General features: G+C 42.7%; 1 protein-coding gene across 2 annotated transcripts in view; it reads right to left on the reverse strand.

Moving 5' to 3' along the window:
* Positions 1-27113, reverse strand: part of brd4 (bromodomain containing 4) — a 106986-nt gene that overhangs the window by 13998 nt on the left and 65875 nt on the right. For both annotated transcript variants that reach the window (XM_061905244.1, XM_061905243.1), the window contains exons 6-16: positions 20417-20800; positions 20222-20350; positions 15735-15965; positions 15423-15637; positions 13503-13825; positions 13328-13423; positions 12876-13244; positions 3242-4021; positions 642-748; positions 396-555; positions 183-307 (exon numbers count right to left, since the gene is read on the reverse strand). In XM_061905244.1, the coding sequence (XP_061761228.1) occupies positions 183-307; positions 396-555; positions 642-748; positions 3242-4021; positions 12876-13244; positions 13328-13423; positions 13503-13825; positions 15423-15637; positions 15735-15965; positions 20222-20350; positions 20417-20800 (2919 nt within the window). The remainder of the gene's footprint in view (positions 1-182; positions 308-395; positions 556-641; positions 749-3241; positions 4022-12875; positions 13245-13327; positions 13424-13502; positions 13826-15422; positions 15638-15734; positions 15966-20221; positions 20351-20416; positions 20801-27113) is intronic.

Genomic DNA, 27113 nt, shown 5'->3' on the forward strand with positions numbered 1-27113 from the left:
TTTTAGTGTAAATTTCTAACTTAAAGCTGGACAGGACAAAAAAATATATATATATCATCCGGGGTCCATTCGGGTCTTGACTTTGACACATAGGACGGAGACCATATGTAGACCACAAGGAAGTGTATTGAATGTTTTTTTTCTTAAATCCTAATATAACCCATTTAACCACTGCTTTTTACCTTTTTGGGTGCGACGGGCGCCTTAGATTCCTGCTTGAACTTCTCCTTCTCTTGCAGGGAGGGCTGTGGTCCGCTGGGCTCAGAGGAGCGGATGACGGGACGAGAGCTGTCCGTGGACTTCACATCTGCTCGACACAAGTGTGCACAAACAACAACACAATGTCAATAAATGTGATGCGGTTCGAAGGAAGACACACGGGGCGGCGGGCTTACCATGTCTTTGTTGCTTACTCTGCTGGATGAGAGCCGGCTTGCTGTCGGGATGCTTTAGATGCTCCGGCCTCAAGGCGGGGTTGAAAGGCTCTCCTCTAATCACCGGTGACGGAGGAGGCTTGTCCTCTTTGAGTCCTCCTTGGCTCCCAGGAGCTCTTTGCTGTATGGCCATAAAAAAACAAAAAAAAAAACAGTCATCTTCTTGCTTACATTGTCAATGATTCGCCGATCAATGCGGTCTCTCACTTTCTTGGGCTGCATATGGTGAGGGGGAGACTTGCGGGACACCGGAGGGTACTGAGGAAGTTGTGGGGAATGCATCATGAGCGGAGACGGGTTATCCCTCATGTGACCTGTGCACATAACATACACAATAAATATGGAGTTTTAAAATTGTGTTTTTTTCCATCTTTGTCTTTTAACCTTTTTGAACAAGTCGCCTGGACTACTGCAATCCAAAAAGCTCTCTCCCGGTTGCAGTTAGTCCAGAACGTGGCAACACAACTTTTAACCGGGGCCAGGAAACACCAGCATATAACCCCAAATCCTGAGACTTTGCACTGGCTCCCTGTTCATTTTAGAAATGATTTTAAAATCTTGCTGTTTGCTTTTAAAGCTTTGCATGGACTGGCACCTCATTATATCTCAGACCTCATCCAAATTTACACTCCTGCGCGAGCTCCGAGGTCCGAGAGCCAGCTCCAGCTTGTGGTGCCCAAGACGAGACTTTTTTTTTTTTTTTAATTATTATTTTTATTTTGCAATTTTTTTACTTTTTATTCGACCTCTTTTACCGTATTACTTTTGCACTCATTCATTGTTTATGTTCTCTGTTTGTTTTTTGCTCTATGCTTTTTAACCTGTAAAGCACTTTGGTTCAATTTAAAAATTGTTGTAAATGTGCTATATAAATAAAGTTTCCTTGCCTTAAAACCAGAGGTGGGTAGAGTAGCCAGAAATTGTACTCAAGTAAGAGTACAGTTACTTTAGAGATGTATTACTCAAGTAAAAGTAAGGCGTAGTCACCCAAATATTTACTTGAGCAAAAGTAAAAAGTATGTTTTGAAAAAACTACTCAAGTACTGAGTAACTGATGAGTAACCTGTTTGTTTAATGATGACGGCAACAAGTAATGCACAAAAACATAAAAATAGCAATGAACAAATTCAGAGCCAGGAATATCTCTTAAGCAACTAAAACAATAATATATATCAAACAATATACATTTGGTTTTACACTGTATTGAATAAAAATTGGAAAATGAATTTTACCTTTGCAACCTCATGATACTATTGGCTAAGTTTTATATTCATAAATGTAAGTTTCTCAATACCCGACCTGTTTTTTGTGCCTTTAAAAAAAGATTTAGAACTCTACATTAAAACACTCTAACTCTAACAACCAAAAAGCTGTGAAAACGATGATGCTGTGTTCCAAATTTAAGTTATTTACTGAGATTGAGTGAGCACTTTGTTTATTTTATATATATATTTTTTTTCGTTCTATTTTAGAATTTACAACCCCCTGGCGCTGTTTTGTACGTTTTTTATACTTACTTTGATTATTACTTTCAACTGTTTGTAAATGTTGACATTTATAAATAAAGGTTTATTAAAAAAAGGTTTAAAAAAGTGTGCAGTTAATCATGTGACCGCCTGGCTCCGTTTGATTGGTGAAACAGAGTCAAACGTCACCAGTGACTGCATTTGATTGGTGAAACGGAGTCAAATGTCACCAGTGACTGCATTTGACTGGTGAAACGGAGTCAAATGTCACCCGTGACTGCATTTGATTGGTGAAACAGAGTCAAACGTCACCAGTGACTGCATTTGATTGGTGAAACGGAGTCAAACGTCACCAGTGACTGGATTTGATTGGTGAAACGGAGTCAAATGTCACCAGTGACTGCATTTGACTGGTGAAACGGAGTCAAATGTCACCTGTGACTGCATTTGATTGGTGAAACAGAGTCAAACGTCACCAGTGACTGCATTTGATTGGTGAAACGGAGTCAAACGTCACCAGTGACTGCATTTGATTGGTGAAACGGAGTCAAATGTCACCAGTGACTGCATTTGACTGGTGAAACGGAGTCAAATGTCACCAGTGACTGCATTTGACTGGTGAAATGGAGTCAAATGTCACCAGTGACTGCATTTGATAGTGACTGCATTTGATTGGTAAAACGCAGGCATGTGATAGATTCTACTTTGAAGGTCTGTCTGACAAACCAAAACAAACAAAGTGTGCGTTAACAGATCGATAAAAATCAGTAGCGAGCTGAATGTAGATAAATGGAGCAGAGTAAAAGTTGCGTTTCTTCTCTATAAATATACTCAAGTAAAAGTATGTTGCATTAAAACTACTCTTAGAAGTACAATTTATCCCAAAAGTTACTCAAGTAGATGTAACGGAGTAAATGTAGCGCGTTACTACCCACCTCTGCTTAAAACCAGGGGCCTTCTCTGTGGTCGGCCCTAAGCTCTGGAACACTCTGCCCCTCCAAGTTAGAACTGCTCCCACAGTGGAGTGTTTTAAGTCTCGTATTAAGACCCACTTTTATTTTCTGGCTTTTAACACTATGTGAGTTGTGTGGTCCCGTGTGTTTTTACATTTGGATTTTTATTCATTGTTTTAATTGGTTTTCCCCTTTAAATTTGTTTTTAATCATATTTATTTTTACAATGTTTTTATTGAGTCACTGGTGGAGCTAAGGATAATATTTGAATATTGTTTTTTAATATTGCCGTGCAGCACTTTGGAAATATTTTTGTTGTTTAAATACAAATAAAGTGGATGGATTGGATGGTTGCATCCTAATCCGGAAGCTTGTCTTGCCGACTCACCTGTGAGGAAAGGGTCAGGCTTGGCCGGGTGAGGGGACAGCTGCTCTGGGGGCTGCTGCTGCTGCTGCAGGATCTGCTGTGCTTTGCTGCTGGGCATGGCCGCCTTGTGCGTCGGCCCCTGAGGCTGACCGATGAGCGCAGGAACCTGCTGGTAGCTCAGCTGCTGTTGTTGCGGGTGCTGCTGAGGCTGACTGTGTGGCAGGTGGCGGCCCTGGTGGAGGGACAGCTGCTGTGAGGGGGCGACCGGAGCCTGCATCTGGATTGGAAGCTGAGGAGTGGGCAGTGCATTTTGGGAAGAGAGGAGAGGTGGGGCCTGGACTGACTGCAGCAGAGACGACTGTCCTGTCTGCTGCTGCTGCTGCTGCTGACGAGCCTGCGCCTGGAGCGCCTGCATGGGCTGACGGGCTTGCTGGAACTGCTGCAGGTACAATTGCACTTGGTTCATAGGCGTTGCGGATCCCGAATCTTCGTCGTCCTCCAGCAGCATCTGGGGAGGCTGGGAAGACAACAAGCCCTGGGGCGTGAGTGTCGGCGGGGACATGGGCCTCTGGTGGATGGGCTGAGGAGGGTGAAGGATCTGCATGGGGAGCTGATGCGGTGCCGATGCTGACTGGGGCGGGAGCTGCTGCTGCTGCTGCAACGAGGGCTGCGGCTGCTGCTGCTGCTGCAACACTGGCTGCTGCTGGGGAGGTGCTGCTTGCTGCTGAGGGGCTTTGGGGTGAAGAGGTGCTGCCTTGTGACTGGGTCGGGAGGGCTGCTGAGGCAGGGAACTGTGCAAGGCTAGACCAGAGGGGAAACAACACATATATTAAAATTTGCTGCCAATAAAGTTGCATGATATAGATGATATGCGATATAAAATGATCGAAATGCGGCTGACGATAGAGCTTTTAATACACAGGTGTCAAACTCAAGGGTTCGGGGGCCACGTCATTTAAAGTGGCCCGCAAAAGACCTGAAACAATATGAGTCAAATCATCGTATCATTTACTAAATGTAATATTTTCATTAAGACAGACAGAAATACATGTATTGCATGCTATTGAGCAGGGCTGGGCGATATATCGAATGTAAACAAGACTGGGAAGATCAATACAAATATCGACAGTAATTATATAATTAGTAACAGGTTGAGGAGTTCAAGTACCTCGGAGTCTTGTTCACGAGTGAGGGAAGAGTGGATGGTTAGATCGACAGGCGGATCGGTGCGGCGTCTTCAGTAATGCAGACGTTGTATCGATCCGTTGTGGTGAAAAAGGAGCTGAGCCGGAAGGCAAAGCTCTCAATTTACCGGTCGATCTACATTCCCATCCTCACCTATGGTCATGAGCTTTGGGTCATGACCGAAGGACGAGATCACGGGTACAAGCGGCCGAAATGAGTTTCCTCCGCCCCTTAGAGATAGGGTGAGCCCTCTGGGAGGAACTCGGACTAAAGCCGCTGCTCCTCCACATCAAGAGGAGCCAGATGAGGGGGTTCGGGCATCTGGTCAGGATGCCACCCGAACGCCTCCTTAGGGAGGTGTTTAGGGCACGTCCAACCGGTAAGAGGCCACGGGGAAGACCCAGGACACGTTGGGAAGACTATCAATCAATCAATCAATGTTTACTTATATAGCCCTAAATCACCAGTGTCTCAAAGGGCTGCACAAACCACAACACAAACCACTACGACATCCTCGGTAGGCCCACATAGGGGAAAGAAAAACGCCTCGGGATCAACCGGGAAGAGCTAGACCAAGTGGCTGGGGAGAGGGAAGTCTGGGCTTCCCTGCTTAGGCTGCTGCCCCCGCGACTCGACCTCAGATAAGCGGAAGAAGATGGATGGATGGATGGGTTGATAGATCGATATTTCTTTCATTATCACAGAAACGTTTTTTTGTCGTTTTTGTTATTGTTTACAAACTTTGGGAATTAGAGACAATCTTTTTTTTTTGTTGTTATGTTGCATTATGAAATCGTGTTGTTTACTATACATTTTGATTTTGTTTATTTTAATTCAATAGATCAATATTTTTTTCATTATCACAGAAACGTTTTTTTTGTCGTTTTTGTCATTGTTTACAAACTTAGGAAATAAGAGACAATCTTTTTTTTTTTAATTATGTTGCATTATGAATTTATGTTGTTTACTATACATTTTGATTTTGTTTATTTTAATTCAATAGATCGATATTTTTTCCATTATCACAGAAACGTTTTTTTGTCGTTTTGTCATTGTTTACAAACTCAGGAAATAACAGACAATCTTTTATCTATTTTTTTATGTTGCGTTATGAAATTATGTTGTTTATTGAACATTTTGATTTTGTTTGTTTATTTCAATTCATTCAAAGTCAAACTAAAAAAATCAACATAATAAATCATGAACTTAGAAGACTCAACTTAGAAGAATATTTAGATCTGTTTTCCTATATTCATAACATACTGTACACATTTCATAACGTACAACAAAATAACTAAACATGGCAACAATAATTTACTCTAAATTACATATTTTTATCATCATGATTTACATTGTTTTGTGCCACTGTTAAGATAACACCTTTGACTGAAATGCTTCGTTCCATTGTCCCCGTTTTGTATTTAATAAAAGAGAATATTTGAATATTTGATTGATAGTGTTTCACCCTTTTTTTTTGTCTAACTATAATCGTGACAAAAAATGGAATCATTCATTAATCTTAAATCATTTTCAGCATCAATATTGATATGGCCAATACCGCCCCTGCAACTATTTAGTATTGGATCGATACCAAGCTATTATTAAAAATATCGCCCAAAACTAAGGTGTCAAACTACATTTTAACAAAAGTGTAGATCGAACTGCATTGCAACAGAAAGTAACCAGATATTAACAGGAAATCCTCAAGTAGATTAATAATAAAATGAGGCAATATGTTACCGCAGTTAAATTAGGAGCTTTTGTAACTTGTTCTACTGTGTTATCATTTATATGCCAGATAAAATGTCATGATAGATATTATTGCAAGAGACTGCAACATAGGATATATCGCAATATACATTTTAGGCCCTATTGCCCATCTTTACTGCCAGGTTTCCCTTGTAAAGATGATGTACGCCCGCTTTAGAGGCAAACCTACCTAGCTCTCCTGACTCACACTCACCAAAATATGCAGGACAAATCACAAAAACTACAAAGAGCTGCTGCATTTTTTGGGCTTAAAACTAATTCACAAAAAACAAAAGGTCATGCGTATCAATAACAAGAACAATACACCAATAACAATGCACCATAATCAATTAGAGGACGTAGTCAGTTTGACATACTTGGGGAGCATAATCAGTGTAGATGGAGGGGCAGATGAAGATGTCAAATCCAGAACAGAAAAGCAAGAACATCATTCAACATACTAAACAAAATATGGAGAGCAAAAAAAATGTATCTCAAAACCAAACTGAAAATATTTAACTCAAATGTCAAACCCATCCTGCTGTACGGATCAGAAACATGGAAAACCACCAATAGCATACCCACTAAACTACAGACTTTCATAAACCGTTTCCTCCGTCGGGTCCTAGGAGTCCACAGGCCAGACACCATCACCAATGCCAACCTGTGGAAACTCACTAAACAAGAACCAGTGGAACTACAAATCAGGAGAAGGAAGTGGAGCTGGATAGGCCACAAACTCAGAAAACCCAATAAATCAATCCCCAAACAGGCACTAACATGAAACCCACAAGGAAAAAGAAACAGAGGGAGACCAAGAACAACCTGGAGAAGAAACACGGAACAGGAGATGAGGGCTGAGGGGCTGTCATGGCAACAACTCCACCGAAGTGCACAAGACCGGAATGGTTGGAAGGCTTTCGTCGGCGGCCTATGTTCCTCAGGGAATACTAAGCCCTAAGTACCGTATTTTCCACACTATAAGGCGCACTGGATTATAAGGCACACCTTCTATGAATGGCCTATTTTAAAACTTTGTTCATATATAAGGGGCACCGCATTATAAGGCGCATAGAATAGACGCTACAGTAGAGGTTATGTAATGCATCCTTTAGATCAGTGGTCCCCAACCACCGGGTCGCGGCTCGATTGGTACCGGGCCGCAGAAAAGTGTATTAGTTTTTTTTTTTATGAAATCAACTTAAACAACACAAGATGCATGTGGAGAGACACCGCCGACGGGCCGACAACGGGCGGAAAGCAGCAGCGCGGGCCCACCTGGCGGCCGGGAGGCGGCGGCAAGAGGAGGCGTGACGCACGCGGAGCGACGCTGCAGCGGCAATCTAATGCAGGTGCGTATACGACACACCGGCTCACGATCTGTCTATCTGCTGGCAGAATATAAAAAGGGCGAGGGAGGAGCGACCAGGAAGAGCAGCACGGAGGAAGAAACATCGGCCAGCAGACCAGAGCACGACAAACCAAACCACTAGAGCGATGATGCGGACGCAAGCTCCGGACGCTGAAAGGCGTGCAGCGGCAGCAGACAAGCCAAAGAAGCGCACTGAAAAGTGACTCGACAAAAGGCCCAAGTGACAACAGAAATGTTGAAACAATAAATCAATGCTGCTATGATGCGTCATGTGTCAGGTGTCCCCGCAACCCACACGAAGACGGCAGGAAGACCGTTAAAGTGGCGCCCAACCGAGGAAGACCTGAAGAAGCGGAGGACGACGGTGTCATCTGGGCTCTCGTGGCAAGTTACACCAGGCTGCTCGAAAAGAAACGTCAGGAAACCCAAATCAATCAATCAATCAATGATTACTTATATAGCCCTAAATCACTAGTGTCTCAAAGGGCTGCACAAACCACCATGACATCCTCGGTAGGCCCACATAAGGGCAAGGAAAACTCACACCCAGTGGGACGTCGGTGACAATGATGACTATGAGAACCTTGGAGAGGAGGAAAGCAATGGATGTCGAGCGGGTCTAACATGATACTGTGAAAGTTCAATCCACAACGGATCCAACACAGTCGCGAGAGTCCAGTCCAAAGCGGATCCAACACAGCAGCGAGAGTCCCGTTCACAGCGGAGCCAGCAGGAAACCATCCCAAGCGGAGGCGGATCAGCAGCGCAGAGATGTCCCCAGCCGATACACAGGCAAGCAGTACATGGCCACCGGATCGGACCGGACCCCCTCCACAAGGGAGAGTGGGACATAGAAGAAAAAGAAAAGAAACGGCAGATCAACTGGTCTAAAAAGGGAGTCTATTTAATGATGCTGGCATTGTTGGAAACAAGAAAAGAAGAAGCCAGGAAAGCTGGTGTCGAGGTCATCTACCTGGAAGGCGAGCTGTCGGGCAAAAGGAAGGACGAGTGCTGCCCGGAAAAAGTGTTTATGGAAGAGACTTTTGTTGAAGATGACGGTAAAAAAGAAGATGAAGAAATTGATAAAGAAGAGATTTTCGTTGAAGATGAAATTTACTTTAATGGTGAAGTTTACGTTGATGATAAAATTTATGTTAAAGAAGTTAAAGAAGGTGATAATGATGAAGAAAACGAAATAACTGAAGAAATTCTGGAAGAGAATGAAGATTATGACAAGGAAGAGGAGGTAATGGAGAATGAAGAAGAGTGGAGAAAGGCTCAAGACATTCTTGGAGAAATGCAAGAAAAGAAAGAAGAGGACAAGGAGAGACTCACAAAAGACAAAGAAAAGAAAGGCAAAGAAGTCAGAGGGCCACAGCAATTTTTTTCCCGCTCCAGTAAGGAAACAGGGGGGGGGGGGAGCACGCTCGGCCGGACTGGAGCCCGGCCTCGAACTGAGGGGGAGGTATGTGGAGAGACAACGCCGCCGGGCCGACAACGGGCGGAAAGCAGCAGCGCGGGCCCACCTGGAGGCCGGGAGGCGGGGCATGCGGCGGCAAGAGGAGGCGTGACGCACGCGGAGCGACGCTGCAGCGGCAATCTAATGCAGGTGCGTATACGACACAGCGGCTCACGATGTGAATTATATTTATATAGCGCTTTTCTCTAGTGACTCAAAGCGCTTTACATAGTGAAGCCCAATATCTAAGTTACATTTAAACCAGTGTGGGTGGCACTGGGAGCAGGTGGGCAAAGTGTCTTGCCCAAGGACACAACGGCAGTGACTAGGATGGCGGAAGCGGGAATCGAACCTGCAACCCTCAAGTTGCTGACACGGCCGTTCTACCAACCGAGCTATGTCTATCTGCTGGCAGAATATAAAAAGGGCGAGGGAGGAGCGACCAGGAAGAGCAGCACGGAGGAAGAAACATCGGCCAGCAGACCAGAGCACGACAAACCAAACCACTAGAGCGATGACGCACCCCCGCAGCGGACGCAAGCTCCGGACGCAAGCTCCGGACGCCGAAAGACGTGCAGCGGCAGCAGACAAGCCAAAGAAGCGCACTGAAAAGTGACTCGACAAAAGGCCCAAGTGACAACAGAAATGTTGAAACAATAAATCAATGCTGCTATGATGCGTCATGTGTCAGGTGTCCCCGCAACCCACACGAAGACGGCAGGAAGACCGTTACAATGCACTTACAATTAATGCGCCAACCCAAAAAACCTCCCTTTTTCATGACAAATTATCAAGCGTTGACCGGTCCGCAGCTACAAAAAGGTTGGGGACAACTGCTTGAGATTGGGAATGTCAACAAAACAGTCAGATAGGTCAGTCAAACTTTATTAATAGATTACAAACCAGCGTTCTGACAACTCCGTTCACTCCCATCCATCCATCCATCCATTTTCTACCGCTTATTCCCTTTCGGGGTCGCGGGGGGCGCTGGCGCCTATCTCAGCTACAATCGGGCGGAAGGCGGGGTACACCCTGGACAAGTCGCCACCTCATCGCAGGGCCAACACAGATAGACAGACAACATTCACACACTGGGCCAATTTAGTGTTGCCAATCAACCTATCCCCAGGTGCATGTCTTTGGAAGTGGGAGGAAGCCGGAGTACCCGGAGGGAACCCACGCATTCACGGGGAGAACATGCAAACTCCACACAGAAAGATCCCGAGCCTGGATTTGAACCCAGGACTGCAGGACCTTCGTATTGTGAGGCAGACGCACTAACCCCTCAGCCACCGTTCACTCCCAAAATGAATAAACAGCTGTTTTATCATTTTCCCCGATTCAATAAACACGTAAAAAACAGTCTGATACTGTTACGGTAAACGTTAGTGCAATCACAATATAGTAACACTCAATAATAATATATCAATAACTCAACGTTGCTCAAACGATAATGACACACAACACAACACACAAAATAAACATAAAAAGCTCACTTTATTAAGTTATTCCTCATCCACGAATCCCTCAAATTCTTCTTTGTCAGTGTTCGAATTAAACAGTTGGGCGAATACGACATCCAACATAAACAAGTTAATGTTAAATTCTCTCTCTGCTGCTCTATTCCCGTGTTCTACTGTGTGACTGATTGCCTTGAGTTTAAACTCTGCGTCGTAAGCCTGTCTCTTAATAGGATCCGTTTTGGTGTCTTTACATAAACACACAGAAACGGCACGCCTCCCGCAGTCATATATCCCAGCATGCACCGCGCACTTCTTCTTCTACGGGGGAAAATGAAGTCGGTGGCTGTTTACCGTAGTTGCGAGACCTGTTGTAGCTCAATATTGGTCCATATACAGGTACTGGTCGTATCAATCAATCAATCAATGTTTATTTATATAGCCCCAAATCACAAATGTCTCAAAGGACTGCACAAATCATTACGACTACAACATCCTGGGAAGAACCCACTAAAGGGCAAGGAAAACTCACACCCAGTGGGCAGGGAGAATTCACATCCAGTGGGACGCCAGTGACAATGAGAAACCTTGGAGAGGACCTCAGATGTGGGCAACCCCCCCCCCCCTCTAGGGGACCGAAAGCAATGGATGTCGAGCGGGTCTAACATGATACTGTGAAAGTTCAATCCATAGTGGCTCCAACACAGCCGCGAGATATCATTAGAATATCATGAAAAAGTTGATTTATTTCAGTAATTATATTCAAAATGTGAAACTTACATTTTATATCAATTCATTACACACATGGTGATATATTTGAAATGTTTATTTCTTTAAATTTTGATGATTACTACTGACAATTACTGGAAATCCCAAATTCAGTATCTCAGAAAATTACAATATTAGTTACGACTAGTACCAAAAAATATTTTTTAGACATGTGGGCCAACTGAAAAGTATGAACATGGAAAGTTTCAGCATGTACGGCAATCAATACTTAGTTGCAGCTCCTTTTGCCTGAATTGCTGCAGCAATACAACGTGGTATAAAGTCGACCAGTCTGTTGCACTCCTCAGGTGTTATGAGAGCCCAGGTTGCTTTAATAGTGGCCTTCAGCTCTTCAGAATTGTTGGCGCTGGCATCTGGCATCTTCCGCTTCACAATACCCCATAGCTTTTCTATGGGGTTAAGGTCAGGTGAGTTTGCAGGCCAATCAAGAACAGGGATACCATGGTCCTTAAACCAGGTTCTGGTAGATTTGGCACTGTGTGCAGGTGCCAAGTCATGTTGGAAAATGAAATCTTCACCTCCATAAAATTGCTCCGCGGCAGGCAGCATAAAGTGTTCTAAAACTTCCTGGTAGACTGCTGCATTGACCCTAGACCTCAGGAAACACAGTGGACCAACACCAGCAGATGACATGGCAACCCAGACCATTACCCATTGTGGAAATTTGACACTGGACTTCAGGCAACGTGGATTACGTGCCTCTCCTGTCTTCCTCCAGACTCTGGGACCTTGATTTTCAAAGGAGATACAAAATTTACTTTCATCTGAAAACATAACTTTGGACCACTCAGCAGCAGTCCAGTCCTTTTTGTCTTGAGCCCACGTTGTCTCTTACTCAAGAGTGGCTTTACACAAGGAATGCGACAGCTGAAGCCCATATCTTGCATACGTCGGTGCGTGGTGGTTCTTGAAGCACTGACTCCAGCTGCAGTCCACTCTTTGTGGATCTTCCCCACATTTTTGAATCGGTTTTGTTTGACAATCCACTCCAGGACGCGGTTATCCCTCTTGCTTGTACACTTTTTTCTACCACATCTTTGTCTTCCCTTCACCTCTTTATTAATGTGCTTGGACACAGAGCTCTGGCAACATCCAACCTCTTTGGCAATGACCTTTTGTGTCTTGCCCTCCTTCTTTAAAGTATCAATGGTCATCTTTTGGACAGTTGTCAAGTCAGCAGTCTTCCCCATGATTGTGTGTCATACAGAATCAAAACGAGAGACCATTTAAAGGCTTTTCCAGGTGTTTTGAGTTAGTTAGCTAATTAGAGTGTGGCACCAGGTGTCTTCAATATCTGACCTTTTCACCATATTCTAATTTTCTGAGATGTTGAATTTAGGGTTTTCATAGGTTGTCAGCTATAATCATCTCCTTTTTGGCAAAAAACACTTGAAATGTATCAGCCTGTTTGGAATGAATGTATACATTCTACAAGTTTGACTTTCTAAATGGAATTAATGAAATAAATCAACTTTTTCATGATATTCTAATGATATGACCAGCACCGGATTATAAGGCGCACTGTCAGCTTTTGAGAAAATTTGAGGTTTTTAGGTGCACCTTATAGTGCGGAAAACACGATAAGTAAAAGTAAAGTTCCCTTGTAGGCATGATGGACACTCGTTTTCGAGGCAAACCTACCTGGAGACGGCAGAATAGGATGTTGGTTGAGAAAGGGGTGTGTGTCCGGTGACACCGGCCCAGCAGGGTTAGCGCTGAGCTGGGGAGGCGCCGGGGATGCGGAGTTGCCCGTGTGGTGGGAAAGATGCATCAAGGGCTGTCCAAAAGAAGGCAGAGATTCAAAGCTGTTTTCCAAAGTCTGGGAAGACTCCAGGGCAGTGACGGGCGGGGCCATATAGTCCACAGGCGGTGGTTGATGCTGCCGAATCTGAGGCTGAAAAGCCGCTGCTTGGGGATGAAGCACAGGCAGAGCTGGAGCACTCTGTATGTGAGAATGCGTCTTCTTCTCCTTAACAGACTGGGCCTTCTTCTTTTGCTGCTTTACAATCCCTAAAAAAAATTGGACAGTTTATTTTTACATTCTCCATCATTTATGGAAAGGAATTTGACCGGCCTAATGCGTGGCGACTCACCTGGAGCCTCCGTTTCGCTCTCGGAGCTGGAGCCGCTGCTATCTGAAGAAGATCCAATCTTTTTGGTGGAAGCCATGGATTCCAAAGACTTTTCCGCTGCAAGACAGTCAGTCGTGTAAACACAAGTTTCGGCAACGCAACAACTCACTCACGCAGTAACCCCCTAGAGGCTGACCTCCGCCCTTCTTCTTCTTCCGAAGACACGTGGACACGTATCGCTCCAGCTCCCGCAGCGTCGAAGGCTTGAGCGTTTCAAAGTCAATCTCGATCTCGTCGGGGTTGGAGTTCTTGAGCGAGGGCTCTCTGGACTGGATAATGTGCACCACACGCCCGAGTTTGTCACCAGGAAGCTTGTTGATGTCCAGGCTGAGCTGCCTCTTCTCTTCGTACGTCATAGGCTTGCACTTTTCCCCTGAGGCCAGGGTTGCCAGATCGTCCTCCAGGCTAAGAACAGGTGGCAGGTTGGAGGGTTGGCTGTTTTTCATGCCCTCTTTTTTACTGTCAATACAACAGAACAGCGTTTAGAGCCTGGATCACAATGTTCAGGAATAATACACATTTACATCATTAAATTATCATAGATTCCAAGGAATTTTCAAGTAAATATTACTTCAGACTAGGGTTGTACGGTATACGGGTATTGGTATAAGTACAGCGATACTAATGAATCATATTCGGTACTATACCGGCTCTAAAAAGTACCGGTATGCCCCCCCCTAGGGGTGGTACGTGTATTCGTATTGAACCGCTTCGGTACGGGGGTTTCGGTTCGGTTCGGAGGTGTACCGAACGAGTACACATGTTAGCAGCGACCGGGATAGGACAACAAGGAAGACCCTCTAACCGAACGAGTTTCCACACGGACATATTAAGTAGCGTACCGTACGTTGTGTAAACATTACACACCGAGGCACAACGCACAGCATGCTAGCAGGGACCGGGATACGATAGACTGAACATACCTGCTCTTTTCACCGGACATGTCCTCTTTTGCAGGGCTGTCCGGGTGGAGTTTCTTAAATGCCTCAAATGTCCGGCATTTTAAGTTAAGGTTGCGTGTATTTTCAATTTAGGTTCAGGGTTAAGAAGGGGTTAAAAACAAGACAATTTGTGCACGCAGAGTCAGAGAGAGCGAGAGTTATGATAAACGCGCATGTGTCGCCAGGCTCTGCTTTTTACCCAGAGATTAATCAGATTAAATGTTTTATTATCCATAGCAGGGGTGTCAAAAGTGTGCCCCGGAAGCCATTTGCGGCCCACAGCTAATGTTTTAAAGGCCCACGGCACATTTTTAATATACTATTAAAATAAACAAAAACATAAACAAAAGTGAAATAAAAAAGCTTAAAGGCTAAATGTAATTTAGAAAAAGTTGCAACGTCGACTAATGAAACAAAACTGTTTTTTTGTCTTTCAAACTGCCATTGCTCAAAACATAATACTAAATCAAAATCAATGTTATTATCAATTATTGAAGGGTGAAGTGAATTATATTTATATAGCGCTTTTCTCTAGTGACTCAAAGCGCTTTACATAGTGAAACCCAATATCTAAGTTACATGTAAACCAGTGTGGGTGGCACTGGGAGTAGGTAGGTAAAGTGCCTTGCCCAAGGACACAACGGCAGTGACTAGAATGGCGGAAGCGGGAATCGAACTTGCAACCCTCAAGTTGCTGGCACGGCCACTCTACCAACCGAGCTATGCCGCTCCATTGACCTATCCAAGGTTCCCATTACTTCACATCAAATATTCCACTAAGAAAAATATTTTTGGTGGAAGCTTTTGCAAATTTGGTAAATAAATAACCAAAAAATGTATATTTCGTTGTTTTCTTACTGTACCGAAAATGAACCGAACCGTGACCTCTGAACCTTTGTGTAAGGTTACACCCCATAAGTAACCCAACACTGCTTACAAGTATGTATTTTAAATGGCTTATCATTATATTGTTGTGTATTTTCAATCCTGTGTAGTTTTAATTGTGGCGAAAGGGATAAGCGGTAGGAAAATGGATGGATGATAAATGGTGCTAAATCTGCTGCAGCCAACTTCTTAATGTAACCGCTCATTGTCCTTCAAGTAAACAAACCAACCTGGATTTCTTCTTAAGAAGCTCCTTGTTGTTGGAACTGGACTTGGTCCTTTTGGACAACTGTGAAACAGGGATTGCATCCTGGATCTCGTCAAGCATGCCCACTTTCTTCTTGTGTTTGTCTTTCTTCTTCTCTTTCTTCTCTTTCTCTTTTCTCTTTGGTTTGCTGGCCTGGGGCTGCGACAGGGCGGCCAGCTGCTCGTGGACAGCCTTCAGCTGCTCCGAGACAAGGGGGACACAAACGTCTTTATCGAGAGCAAGGACTTTGCACGGCAAATGGACAAACACGAAAAGTGACCCCTTTCGCACTGACCTGTTCCTGGAGCTCCGCCAGCCTCTGAGCTCGCTCCTCTTCCGAGTCGTCCGTTGACGACTCGGACTCGGAGGAGGAGTCGCTGGAGCTGTCGGAGGAGGAGGCGACGTGGCCCAACGGAGGCTGGGGTTTAACCGGGGCAGGGTGGTGAAGCGGGGGCGCGGGGACAGAGGCAAGAGGCTTGATCTCTGGCTCGTCCGGCATCTTGGCGAAGCGCATCTCAAACACATCCTGCCAAGAACAAAAAAACAGTTTTATACTCTGAATTTAAACTTATTACCCCTATAATTTACACTCAGAAGGTTTTTAAAGCACACCAACTTATTGCACTATCCCAAATATACTGTAGGATGATCCTGAATATTCTAAAGCATTTTTAATTTGAGTAGTTTACTGAACATTTAATAACCGTCCGGTTGTTATATAATAATTTCTTACACTTCTAACCCTCATTTATGAATATTATACAGTAGACTTGGCATGCAGTTGCAATTCCTAGACGTTAGATGGCAGTAGTGTACAGGCCCTGATGTGTTGCCTAGTTTTGCCATTAAACTGAATCTATTTTAGCCATTTTAAGATGACTTTTGATCACATTTATTTATTAGTTAAAATTGATTTTTTTTTTTTTTTAAATACATCTGTTGTCATGTCTTTAATAATGTTTGTGAATGATAGGCAGTTAGTAAATTACATATATGCTTACATCATGTATATAAAACCTTAATGGAGGTGTTTGGATGATTTTTTTAAGGGCTTTATAGGCAGAATAGAGCGGCTCCCATTGGCTCCATTTTAAGCTGACATTTGATCGCATTTATTTATTAATTAGAATATATATATTTTTTTAAATACGTCCGTTGTCATGTCTTTCGTAATGATTGTGAATGATAGGCAAAATTTAAAAAAAAAGGGTGGTTCTCCTTTAAGCCCTCTAAATAAACATAAAATTTGGAATTAGTTGATCAATAGAATATATCCAAAAGTATATATTTTTAATTTATCTCCTTAAAAACATGTAGTAAAAATGCATATCCTTTTAAAATGTGTCTTATGATAGCCACAAACTGGAGGATACGTTTATAATCAGGAAAAAAACAAACAAAAAAAAGGTTTTATGTAATAATAAATGAACATCATACTAGAAATGCAAATGATGTTTGTGTTTGGAAAGGGAAGACTGATTTTAACACTTTAGAAAAAGACGCGTCTTGGAGTGATGATTGGAAAAAGGCAAATAAGCCCTACATTTTTAATAATCAAAATAAGCTGAGTTAATTAAACATCTTGAATAGATTGTATATTACACCCTCTCATTTGTTTAAAATGGGTACAGTAGATAGCAAGTTATGTACCAAGTGTCAGGAAGCTGATAGAACTAATTAGGAATTGGTTAATCAATAGAATATATGCAGAAGTATTTTTTTAAATGTCTGTCTTTAAAAACATGTAGTAAAAATGCATATTCTTTGAACAAGTGTCTTATATAATAATAGCCACAAACTGGAGGATACGTTTTTAATAATTATATAATTTAAAAAATAAAAAAGATTTTATGTGATCGTCCCCACATCTGCGGTCCCCTCCAAGGTTTCTCATTGTTCCATTGGGTGGAATTTTTCCTTGTCCTGATGTGGGATCTCAAAAATAAATACTACACTATGGACTGGACTCTAACACTACTATGTTAGATCAACTATGAACTGGACTCTCACACTATTATGTTAGATCCACTATGAACTGGACTCTCACACTATTATGCTAGATCCACTATGAACTGGACTCTCACACTGTTATGTTAAATCCACTATGGACTCGACTCTCCCACTATTATGTTAGATCCACTATGGACTGGACTCTCACACTATTATGTTAGATCCACTATGAACTGGACTCTCACACTGTTATGTTAAATCCACTATGGACTCGACTCTCCCACTATTATGCTAGATCCACTCTGGACTGGACTCTCAGACCATTATGCTAGATCCACTATGGCCTGGACTCTCACACTACTATGTTAGATCAACTATGAACTGGACTCTCACACTATTATGTTAGATCCACTATGGACTGGACACACACTATTATGTTAGATCCACTATGGACTGGACTCTCACTATTATATTAGATCCACTATGAACTGGACTCTCACTATTATGTTAAATCCACTATGGACTCGACTGTCCCACTACTATGCTAGATCCACTCTGGACTGGACTCTCACACTATTATGTTAGATCCACTATGAACTGGACTCTCACACTATTATGTTAGATCCACTATGAACTGGACTCTCACACTGTTATGTTAAATCCACTATGGACTCGACTCTCCCACTATTATGTTAGATCCACTATGGACTGGACTCTCACACTATTATGTTAGATCCACTATGAACTGGACTCTCTCACTATTATGTTAGATCCACTATGGACTGGACTCTCTCACTATTATGCTAGATCCACTATGGCCTGGACTCTCACACTACTATGTTAGATCAACTATGAACTGGACTCTCACACTATTATGTTAGATCCACTATGGACTGGACACACACTATTATGTTAGATCCACTATGGACTGGACTCTCACTATTATATTAGATCCACTATGAACTGGACTCTCACTATTATGTTAAATCCACTATGGACTCGACTGTCCCACTACTATGCTAGATCCACTCTGGACTGGACTCTCAGACCATTATGCTAGATCCACTATGGCCTGGACTCTCACACTATTTTGTTAGATCCACTATGGACTGGACTCTCACACTATTATGTTAGATCCACTATGGACTGGACTCTCACACTTTTATGTTAGATCCACTATGAACTGGACTGTCACACTATTATGTTAGATCCACTATAGGCTGGACTGTCACACTATTATGCTAGATCCACTATGAACTGGACTCTCACACTTATGTCAGATCCACTATGAACTGGACTGTCACACTATTATGTTAGGTCCACTATAGACTGGACTGTCACACTATTATGCTAGATCCACTATGGACTGGACTCTCACACTATTATGCTAGATCCACTATGGACTGGACTCTCACTATAATGTTCGATCCACTATGGACTGGACTCTCACTATTATGTTAGATCCACTATGAACTGGACTCGAACAATATTATGCTAGATCCACTATGGACTGGACTCTCACTATTATGTTCGAACCACTATGGACTGGACTCTCACTATTATGTTAGATCCACTATGAAATGGACTTCACACTATTATGTTAGATCCACTATGGACTGGACTCTCACACTGTTATGTTAGATCCACTCTGGACTGGACTCTCACACTGTTATGCTAGATCCACTATGGACCGGACTCTCACTATTATGTTAGATCCACTATGAAATGGACTCTCACACTATTATGTTAGATCCACTACGGACTGGACTCTCACACTATTATGTTAGATCCACTATGGACTGGACTCTCACACTATTATGTTAGATCCACTATGAACAGGACTCTCACACTATTATGTTAGGTCCACTATGGACTGGACTCTCACTATTATGTTAGATCCACTATGGACTGGACTCTCACTGTTATGTTAGATCCACTATGGACTGGACTCTCACTTTTATGTTAGATCCACTATGGACTGGACTCTCACACTATTATGCTAGATCCACTCTGGACTAGACTCTCATACTATTATGCTAGATCCACTCTGGACTGGACTCTCACACTATTATGCTAGATCCACTCTGGACTAGACTCTCATACTATTATGCTAGATCCACTCTGGACTGGAATCTCACACTATTATGCTAGATCCACTCTGGACTGGACTCTCACACAATAGTTTTAGATCCACTATGGACTCGACACTTACACTATAATGCTAGATCCACTATGGACTGGACTCTCACATTATTATGTTAGATCCACTATGAACTGGACTCTCACACTATTATGCTAGATCCACTATGGACTGGACTCTCACACTATTATGTTAGATCCACTATGGACTGGATTCTCACACTATTCTGTTAGATCCACTATGGACTGGATTCTCACACTATTATGCTAGATCCACTCTGGACTGGACTCTCACACTATAATTTTAGATCCACTATGGACTCGACACTTACACTATAATGCTAGATCCACTATGGACTGGACTCTCACTATTATGTTCGATCCACTATGGACTGGACTCTCACTATAATGTTAGATCCACTATGGACTGGACTCTCACTATTATGTTAGATCCACTATGGACTGGACTCTCACTATTATGTTAGATCCACTATGAACCGGACTCTCACTATTATGTTAGATCCACTATGGACTGGACTCTCCATTATGATGTTAGATCCACTATGGACTGGACTCTCACTATTATGCTAGATCCACTCGTGATTTAGGGCTATATAAGTAAACCTTGATCAATTGAGATACAGTTTGAGTGTAGATTTAGTTCACAGATTACCAGTACAACCCCACATTTACCTGTAGCTTGCGTGCCATCCCCACCACCTCATGGTCTGGTGGATTATACTTGTAGCAATTGGAAAACATTAGCCGCACATCAGCAGCAAACTCCTGTGGATCGCGGCATTGTCTGTTCTCCAGCTTGGCCTGTTTAGGTAAACCAAGACAATTAATGATGTTTTTTTTTTTTTTTTACCATAATCTATACTTGACCTTAATGGTGCTTAGGTCCATGGGATGTTTGATGATGTCGTGATAATCGTGCAGTCCCAGGGCGGCCACGTCCACGGGCTTGTAGAAGGGCCAGGCGTACGTCATGTGTTTCTTGGACAGCATCTCCCTGACCAGGCTCAGACAGTATCCCATCTGATCTTGCGGGACAGGGCTTTGGCCGCTACTCGAGCCGCTTTGTCCCATGCCCATCGCTACTTGGTGTTGCGAGTCTGGCGCCTCCTTCTTGATCACTTTGGTGGGGCGGGTGCTCTCCCGCCGGGGCAGAGTCTTACCCGACTTGGACTCCGCCGGGGAAGACTCGTTGAGCTGGTCATTGGCTGTCGGTGTTGTAGTGTCTGCTTTTCGTTTCTGGCTCTTTCTTTGCTGGATAGCAAGAAAACAGCAAGTGAGGAGGACATATTATTATTATGGTATGAATATACGCTAGCCTCTGCTTGAGCATGTGCCAATAACCTGGTTTTTAGTAGGGCTGGGCGATATAGCCTTTTTTTATTATCTCAATATTTTTAGGCCATATCGCGATACAAAATGTATAGCTCGATATTTTGCCTTAGCCTTGAATGAACACTTGATGCATATAATCACAGCAGGATGATGATTCTATGTGTCTACATTAAAACATTAATATACCATATTTTTCGGATTATAAACCGCACCGGCCAAAAATGCATTATAAAGAAGGAAAAAAACAAATATATGTCGCATTGGAGTATAAGTCGTATTTTTGGGGGAAATTTATTTGATAAAACCCAACACCAAGACTAGACATCCATTTTCTACCGCTTATTCCCTTTCGGGGTCGCGGGGGGGCGCTGGCGCCTATCTCAGCTACAATCGGGCGGAAGGCAGGGTACACACTGGACAAGTCGCCACCTCATCGCAGGGCCAACACAGATAGACAGACAACATTCACACACTAGGGCCAATTTAGTGTTGCCAATCAACCTATCCCCAGGTGCATGTTTTTTGGAAGTGGGAGGAAGCCGGAGTACCCGGAGGGAACCCACGCAGTCACGGAGAGAACATGCAAACTCCACACAGGAAGATCCCGAGCCTGGATTTGAACCCAGGACTGCAGGAGCTTCGTATTGTGAGGCAGACGCACTAACCCCTCTGCCACCGTGAAGCCCCAAAGACTAGACATTTGAAAGGCAATTTAAAATAAATAAAGAATAGTGAACAGGCTGAATAAGTGTACGTTATATGAGGCATAAATAACCAACTGAGAAGGTGCCTGCTATGTTAACATAACATATTATGGTAAGAGTCTAGGGATGCACCGAAATGAAAATTTGTGGCCGAAGCCGAATAAAATTTAAACGCTTGGCTGAAGGCCGAATACCGAATAATGAATGCAGTTTTTCATAATTTTTTTAATATTGCATAAATAGCCTAGAATAAATATTTAGCCATGTTTTTCAAATAAAATACTTTTTTTATCGAATATTGACATATTTTTTAATATTCCAGTAGCCTTTGCTTTTCAAAAAAAGCACAAGGTTTTCCATTTATATTAGGCCCATCCATCCATCATCTTCCGCTTATCCGAGGTCGGGTCGCGGGGGCAACAGCCTAAGCAGGGAAGCCCAGACTTCCCTCTCCCCAGCCACTTCGTCTAGCTCTTCCCGGGGGATCCCGAGGCGTTCCCAGGCCAGCCGGGAGACATAGTCTTCCCAACGTGTCCTGGGTCTTCCCCGTGGCCTCCTACTGGTTGGACGTGCCCTAAACACCTCCCTAGGGAGGCGTTCGGGTGGCATCGTGACCAGATGCCCGAACCACCTCATCTGGCTCCTCTCGATGTGAAGGAGCAGCGGCTTTACTTTGAGTTCCTCCCGGATGACAGAGCTTCTCACCCTATCTCTAAGGGAGAGACCCGCCACACGGCGGAGGAAACTCATTTTGGCCGCTTGTACCCGTGATCTTATCCTTTCGGTCATGACCCAAAGCTCATGACCATAGGTGAGGATGGGAACGTAGATCGACCGGTAAATTGAGAGCTTTGCCTTCCGGCTCAGCTCCTTCTTCACCACAACGGATCGGTACAACGTCCGCATTACTGAAGACGCCGCACCGATCCGCCTGTCGATCTCACGATCCACTCTTCCCTCACTCGTGAACAAGACTCCTAGGTATATTATATTAGGCCTTCAAACAAAACATGCATTCCAAAAAAAATAAAGTGCATTAAAGTGGATAAACCCACAACAAATGAATTATTGTCCTTTTGGCAAAAGTCTGCTTAGCCCCAGTAGATATGCTAATAATGTAAACAGAAGGCTCAAGTAAATCTCAATAAGTGTGTGCTTGTAACCTCATACACTTATACAGGTACACAACATATCCCAACGTCACCGCGTCACTGCACGTTGGTTGATTGCGTCACCGCGTCAAAAAATTGCGTCACACGCCACTATTCGGCCTTGTTTTTAACTCATTCCACCGAAGGCCGAATGTGGCTTTTTTTGCCATATTCGGCCGAATATATTCGGTTACCGATTAATCGGTGCATCCCTATAAGAGTCATTCAAATAACTATAACATATAGAACATGCTATACGTTTACCAAACAATCTTTCACTCCTAATCGATAAATCCCATAAAATCTTCTTCCTCGATGTCGCTTCTAAACAACTCTGCCAACTCCAAAGGTATGCGCCGCTTCCTCTTGTCGTTTTCTGCTGCATATTTCACTACGTCCAGCTTGTCATCTGCAGTACATGATTTCCTTTTTCGGTGCCATTTTTGTTCAGCCCTTCTCAGTTTTTATAAGTTACCGCCAACGATGAAATGATCCATTTTAATAGCTACTGCTATTTTAATAGCTATTTTTATTTGTTGACGTGTATGTGACGATTGCTGACATTTTCTTCGTCTCTTCCGCGAATGAGATAAATAATATTATTTGATATTTTACAATAGTGTGTTAATAATTTCACACATAAGTCGCTCCGGAGCCGCCGGCCAAACTATGAAAAAAACGGCGACTTAAGAACCCGAAAAATATGGTAGTGTACGTCCTTCGCTAAGTGCTAGGTTACTACGGACGTTATTAAATCCGGTTGTTGACTATTTTTTTCATACGATGTTGATCTGGAAATGTTTGCCTTGGCATTTTGATCGTGTGGCACCGAATGGAGATGTTGACATGCATAGTAAGCACTCTCCATTCTCTAGCGGGTTACTTTTCAAATGATGCTACGTAACATATTATGGTAAAAGTCATTTAAATACCTATAACATATAGAACATGCTATACGTTTACCAAACAATCTGTCACTCCTAATCAATAAATCCCATGAAATCTTCTTCCTCGATGTCGTTTCTAAACAACTCTGCCAACTCCAAAGGTATGCGCCGCTTCCTCTTGTCGTTTTCTGCTGCATATTTCACTACATCCAGCTTGTCATCTGCAGTACATGATTTCCTTTTCGGTGCCATTTTTGTTCAGCCCTTCTCAGTTTTTATAAGTTACCGCCAACGATGAAATGATCCATTTTAATAGCTACTGCTATTTTAATAGCTATTTTTATTTGTTGACGTGTATGTGACGATTGCTGACATTTTCTTCGTCTCTTCCGCGAATGAGATAAATAATATTATTTGATATTTTACAATAGTGTGTTAATAATTTCACACATAAGTCGCTCCGGAGCCGCCGGCCAAACTATGAAAAAAACGGCGACTTAAGAACCCGAAAAATATGGTAGTGTACGTCCTTCGCTAAGTGCTAGGTTACTACGGACGTTATTAAATCCGGTTGTTGACTATTTTTTTCATACGATGTTGATCTGGAAATGTTTGCCTTGGCCTTTTGATCGTGTGGCACCGAAGGGAGATGTTGACATGCGGAGTAAGCACTCTCCATTCTCTAGCGGTTTACTTTTCAAATGATGCTACGTAACATATTATGGTAAGAGTCATTTAAATACCTATAACATATAGAACATGCTATACGTTTACCAAACAATCTGTCACTCCTAATCAATAAATCCCATGAAATCTTCCTCGATGTCGCTTCAAAACAACTCTGCCAACTCCAAAGGTATGCGCCGCTTCCTCTTGTCGTTTTCTGCTGCATATTTCACTACGTCCAGCTTGTCATCTGCAGTACATGATTTCCTTTTCGGTGCCATTTTTGTTCAGCCCTTCTTAGTTTTTATAAGTTACCGCCAAGGATGAAATGATCCATTTTAATAGCTACGGCAGTAGCATATAGCAGTTAGCATTCCATGACCCTCCCCCGCTGAATTCTTATTGGTTGACGTGTGTGTGTGACGATTGCTGATATTTTCTTCGTCTCTTCCGCGAATGAGATGATATAATTTGATATTTTACGGTAATGTGTTAATAATTTAACACATAAATTGCTCCGGACTATAAGTCGCAACCCCGGCAAAACTATGAAAAAAACTGCGATTTATAGTCCGAAAAATACAGTATGCTCATTTTAAACTTTCATGCAGAAAAGGAAATCACAACTAAGTCAATTGACTAATAAGTGTATTTATTAAACAGTTATTAATTAGTGGCCCACACATTCAAGTTATTTCCAAAACCGAAAGTGCAAGATTGTCAGAGACATTTAAAAACAAGCTATTAGTGCACTTTTGTGCATGATGTCACTAAGATGAAAACACAAAATTAAAGTGCACTTTTTGTACACAACGCCACTACAAATAGTTTAAAACAAATTAAGTGCACTTTTGTGCATAATTTTGTGGGCGTGTGGCACCGAATGGAGATGTTGACATGCAGAGAAGGCACTCTTCATTCTCTAGCGCAGTGGTTCTCAAATGGGGGTACGCGTACCCCTGGGGGTACTTGAAGGTATGCCAAGGGATACATGAGATTTTTATTTATTTTTTCTAAAAAATAGCAACAATTCAAAAATCCTTTATAGTATATTTATTGAATAATACTTAAACAAAATATGAATGTAATTTCATATGAATGTAAGAAATGCAACAAAGCAATATTCAGTGTTGACAGCTAGATTTTTTGTGGACATGTTCCATAAATATTGATGTTGAAGATTTATTTTTTGGTGAAGAAATGTTTAGAATTAAGTTGATGAATCCAGATGGATCTCTATTAAAATCCCCAAAGAGGGCTCTTTAAGTTGATGATTACTTCTATGTGTAGAAATCTTTATTTATAATTGAATCACTTGTTTATTTTTCAACAAGTTTTTAGTTATTTTTATCTTTTTTTCCAAATAGTTTAAGAAAGACCACTACAAATGAGCAATATTTTGCACTGTTATACAATTTAATAAATCAAAAACTGATGTATTTTACTTCTTTATCTCTTTTTGTCAACCAAAAATGCTTTGCTCTGATTAGGGGGTACTTGAATAAAAAAAAATGTCCACAGGGGGTACATCACTGAAAAAAGGTTGAGAACCACTGGTATAGCGTACTTATTGAAGTTATAGTCCAATTTTCCTGCACATTTCAGGCAATTGTCCTGAATTTCAGCTGTTAAATGTTTCCTTAAGTACCGCACACATCTTTTATCAGCAGTTTAAGCAAATGCATAGCACAAGTACTTGATTTTCCACCATATGTAAATTTTATACCTCATAGCGTATTTTACAGCTTTATGGCATGGGTGTCAAACTCAAATTTGGCATTCTCCGCTGAAAAAAGGTTGAAAACCACTGCTCTAGCAGGTGACTTTTCAAATAATGCTCCACATTAGCAGTAATGCTACTTTTTGTAGCAACGCTTTAGCACCACACTTGCCAAATCACGGTTGTCTGTTCGACATATTCCCATTTGAAGCCAAACCACCGCCAGACGATGGAGCCCCTGCTGTTTTTCTTGGGAATTAATTCTTCCCTCATTTGTTACCGGATCCGCACCCTCTTTCTCTCGTATTACCACTCGCGCGGCTCATCTAGCATCACAGCTAACGTTACCCATGCTGCTACTTCGAGGGGGTATGCGACGTATGACGTGACACTAAGTGACGTATGTAAGAAGGTGCGCTCGCTGTCTGTGAGAAGGCGAGTGAGCGAGCGGAGAGGAGGAGCGGAAGAACGACCTGGGCTGAGGTTTTATTGACAAATAAACAAAGTCAAACTGCTCAAGCCATGTCCTTCCTTGGTGGTCCTGGGAACCCGCAAGACGACGGCTTGAGACCATCACAATACCGTAGCTGCGTGTGTCCAATATGAGTCATTAAATGACTCCCGTCTCCTGGTGGTAGAGGGCGCTAGTGATCCTTCTTGCGACTACTCGGCTGCAGAAGAAGTGACTGAGTGACGTGGTATGTGCTGGGACGGATATGACGGACCTTCTGATAGCAGTTTTCTAAACTGGACTTTCAATCGAAGCAGGAGGTAATATAGGAAGATCTCCATCGAGACTTTTAAAACTGAAGAAAGATAAGGAAGACTTCTATAAACAAGTTATTGTTGATTTTGATCAGAAGGAGCTAGCATGGACTATATTTTTAAGTAAAGGTAAGACCATAATAACATTTTTTTTATTAAATGTGCTTTTCATGATGGTATCCTTACATCACACTTAAACTTTTACTGCATGAGAAGAGGTTTTAAAATAATTAGCCCATGCTTACTTTTACCCCATGCCTTTCGGTAAGCGCAGGAGTGAGAAGAGGTTTTAAATTAATTAGCGCCCCGGCGGCAATTCAAGGAAATACGGTAGTCATT

Source organism: Nerophis ophidion, linkage group LG07, assembly GCF_033978795.1.
Source record: "Nerophis ophidion isolate RoL-2023_Sa linkage group LG07, RoL_Noph_v1.0, whole genome shotgun sequence".
Taxonomy (NCBI): domain Eukaryota; kingdom Metazoa; phylum Chordata; class Actinopteri; order Syngnathiformes; family Syngnathidae; genus Nerophis; species Nerophis ophidion.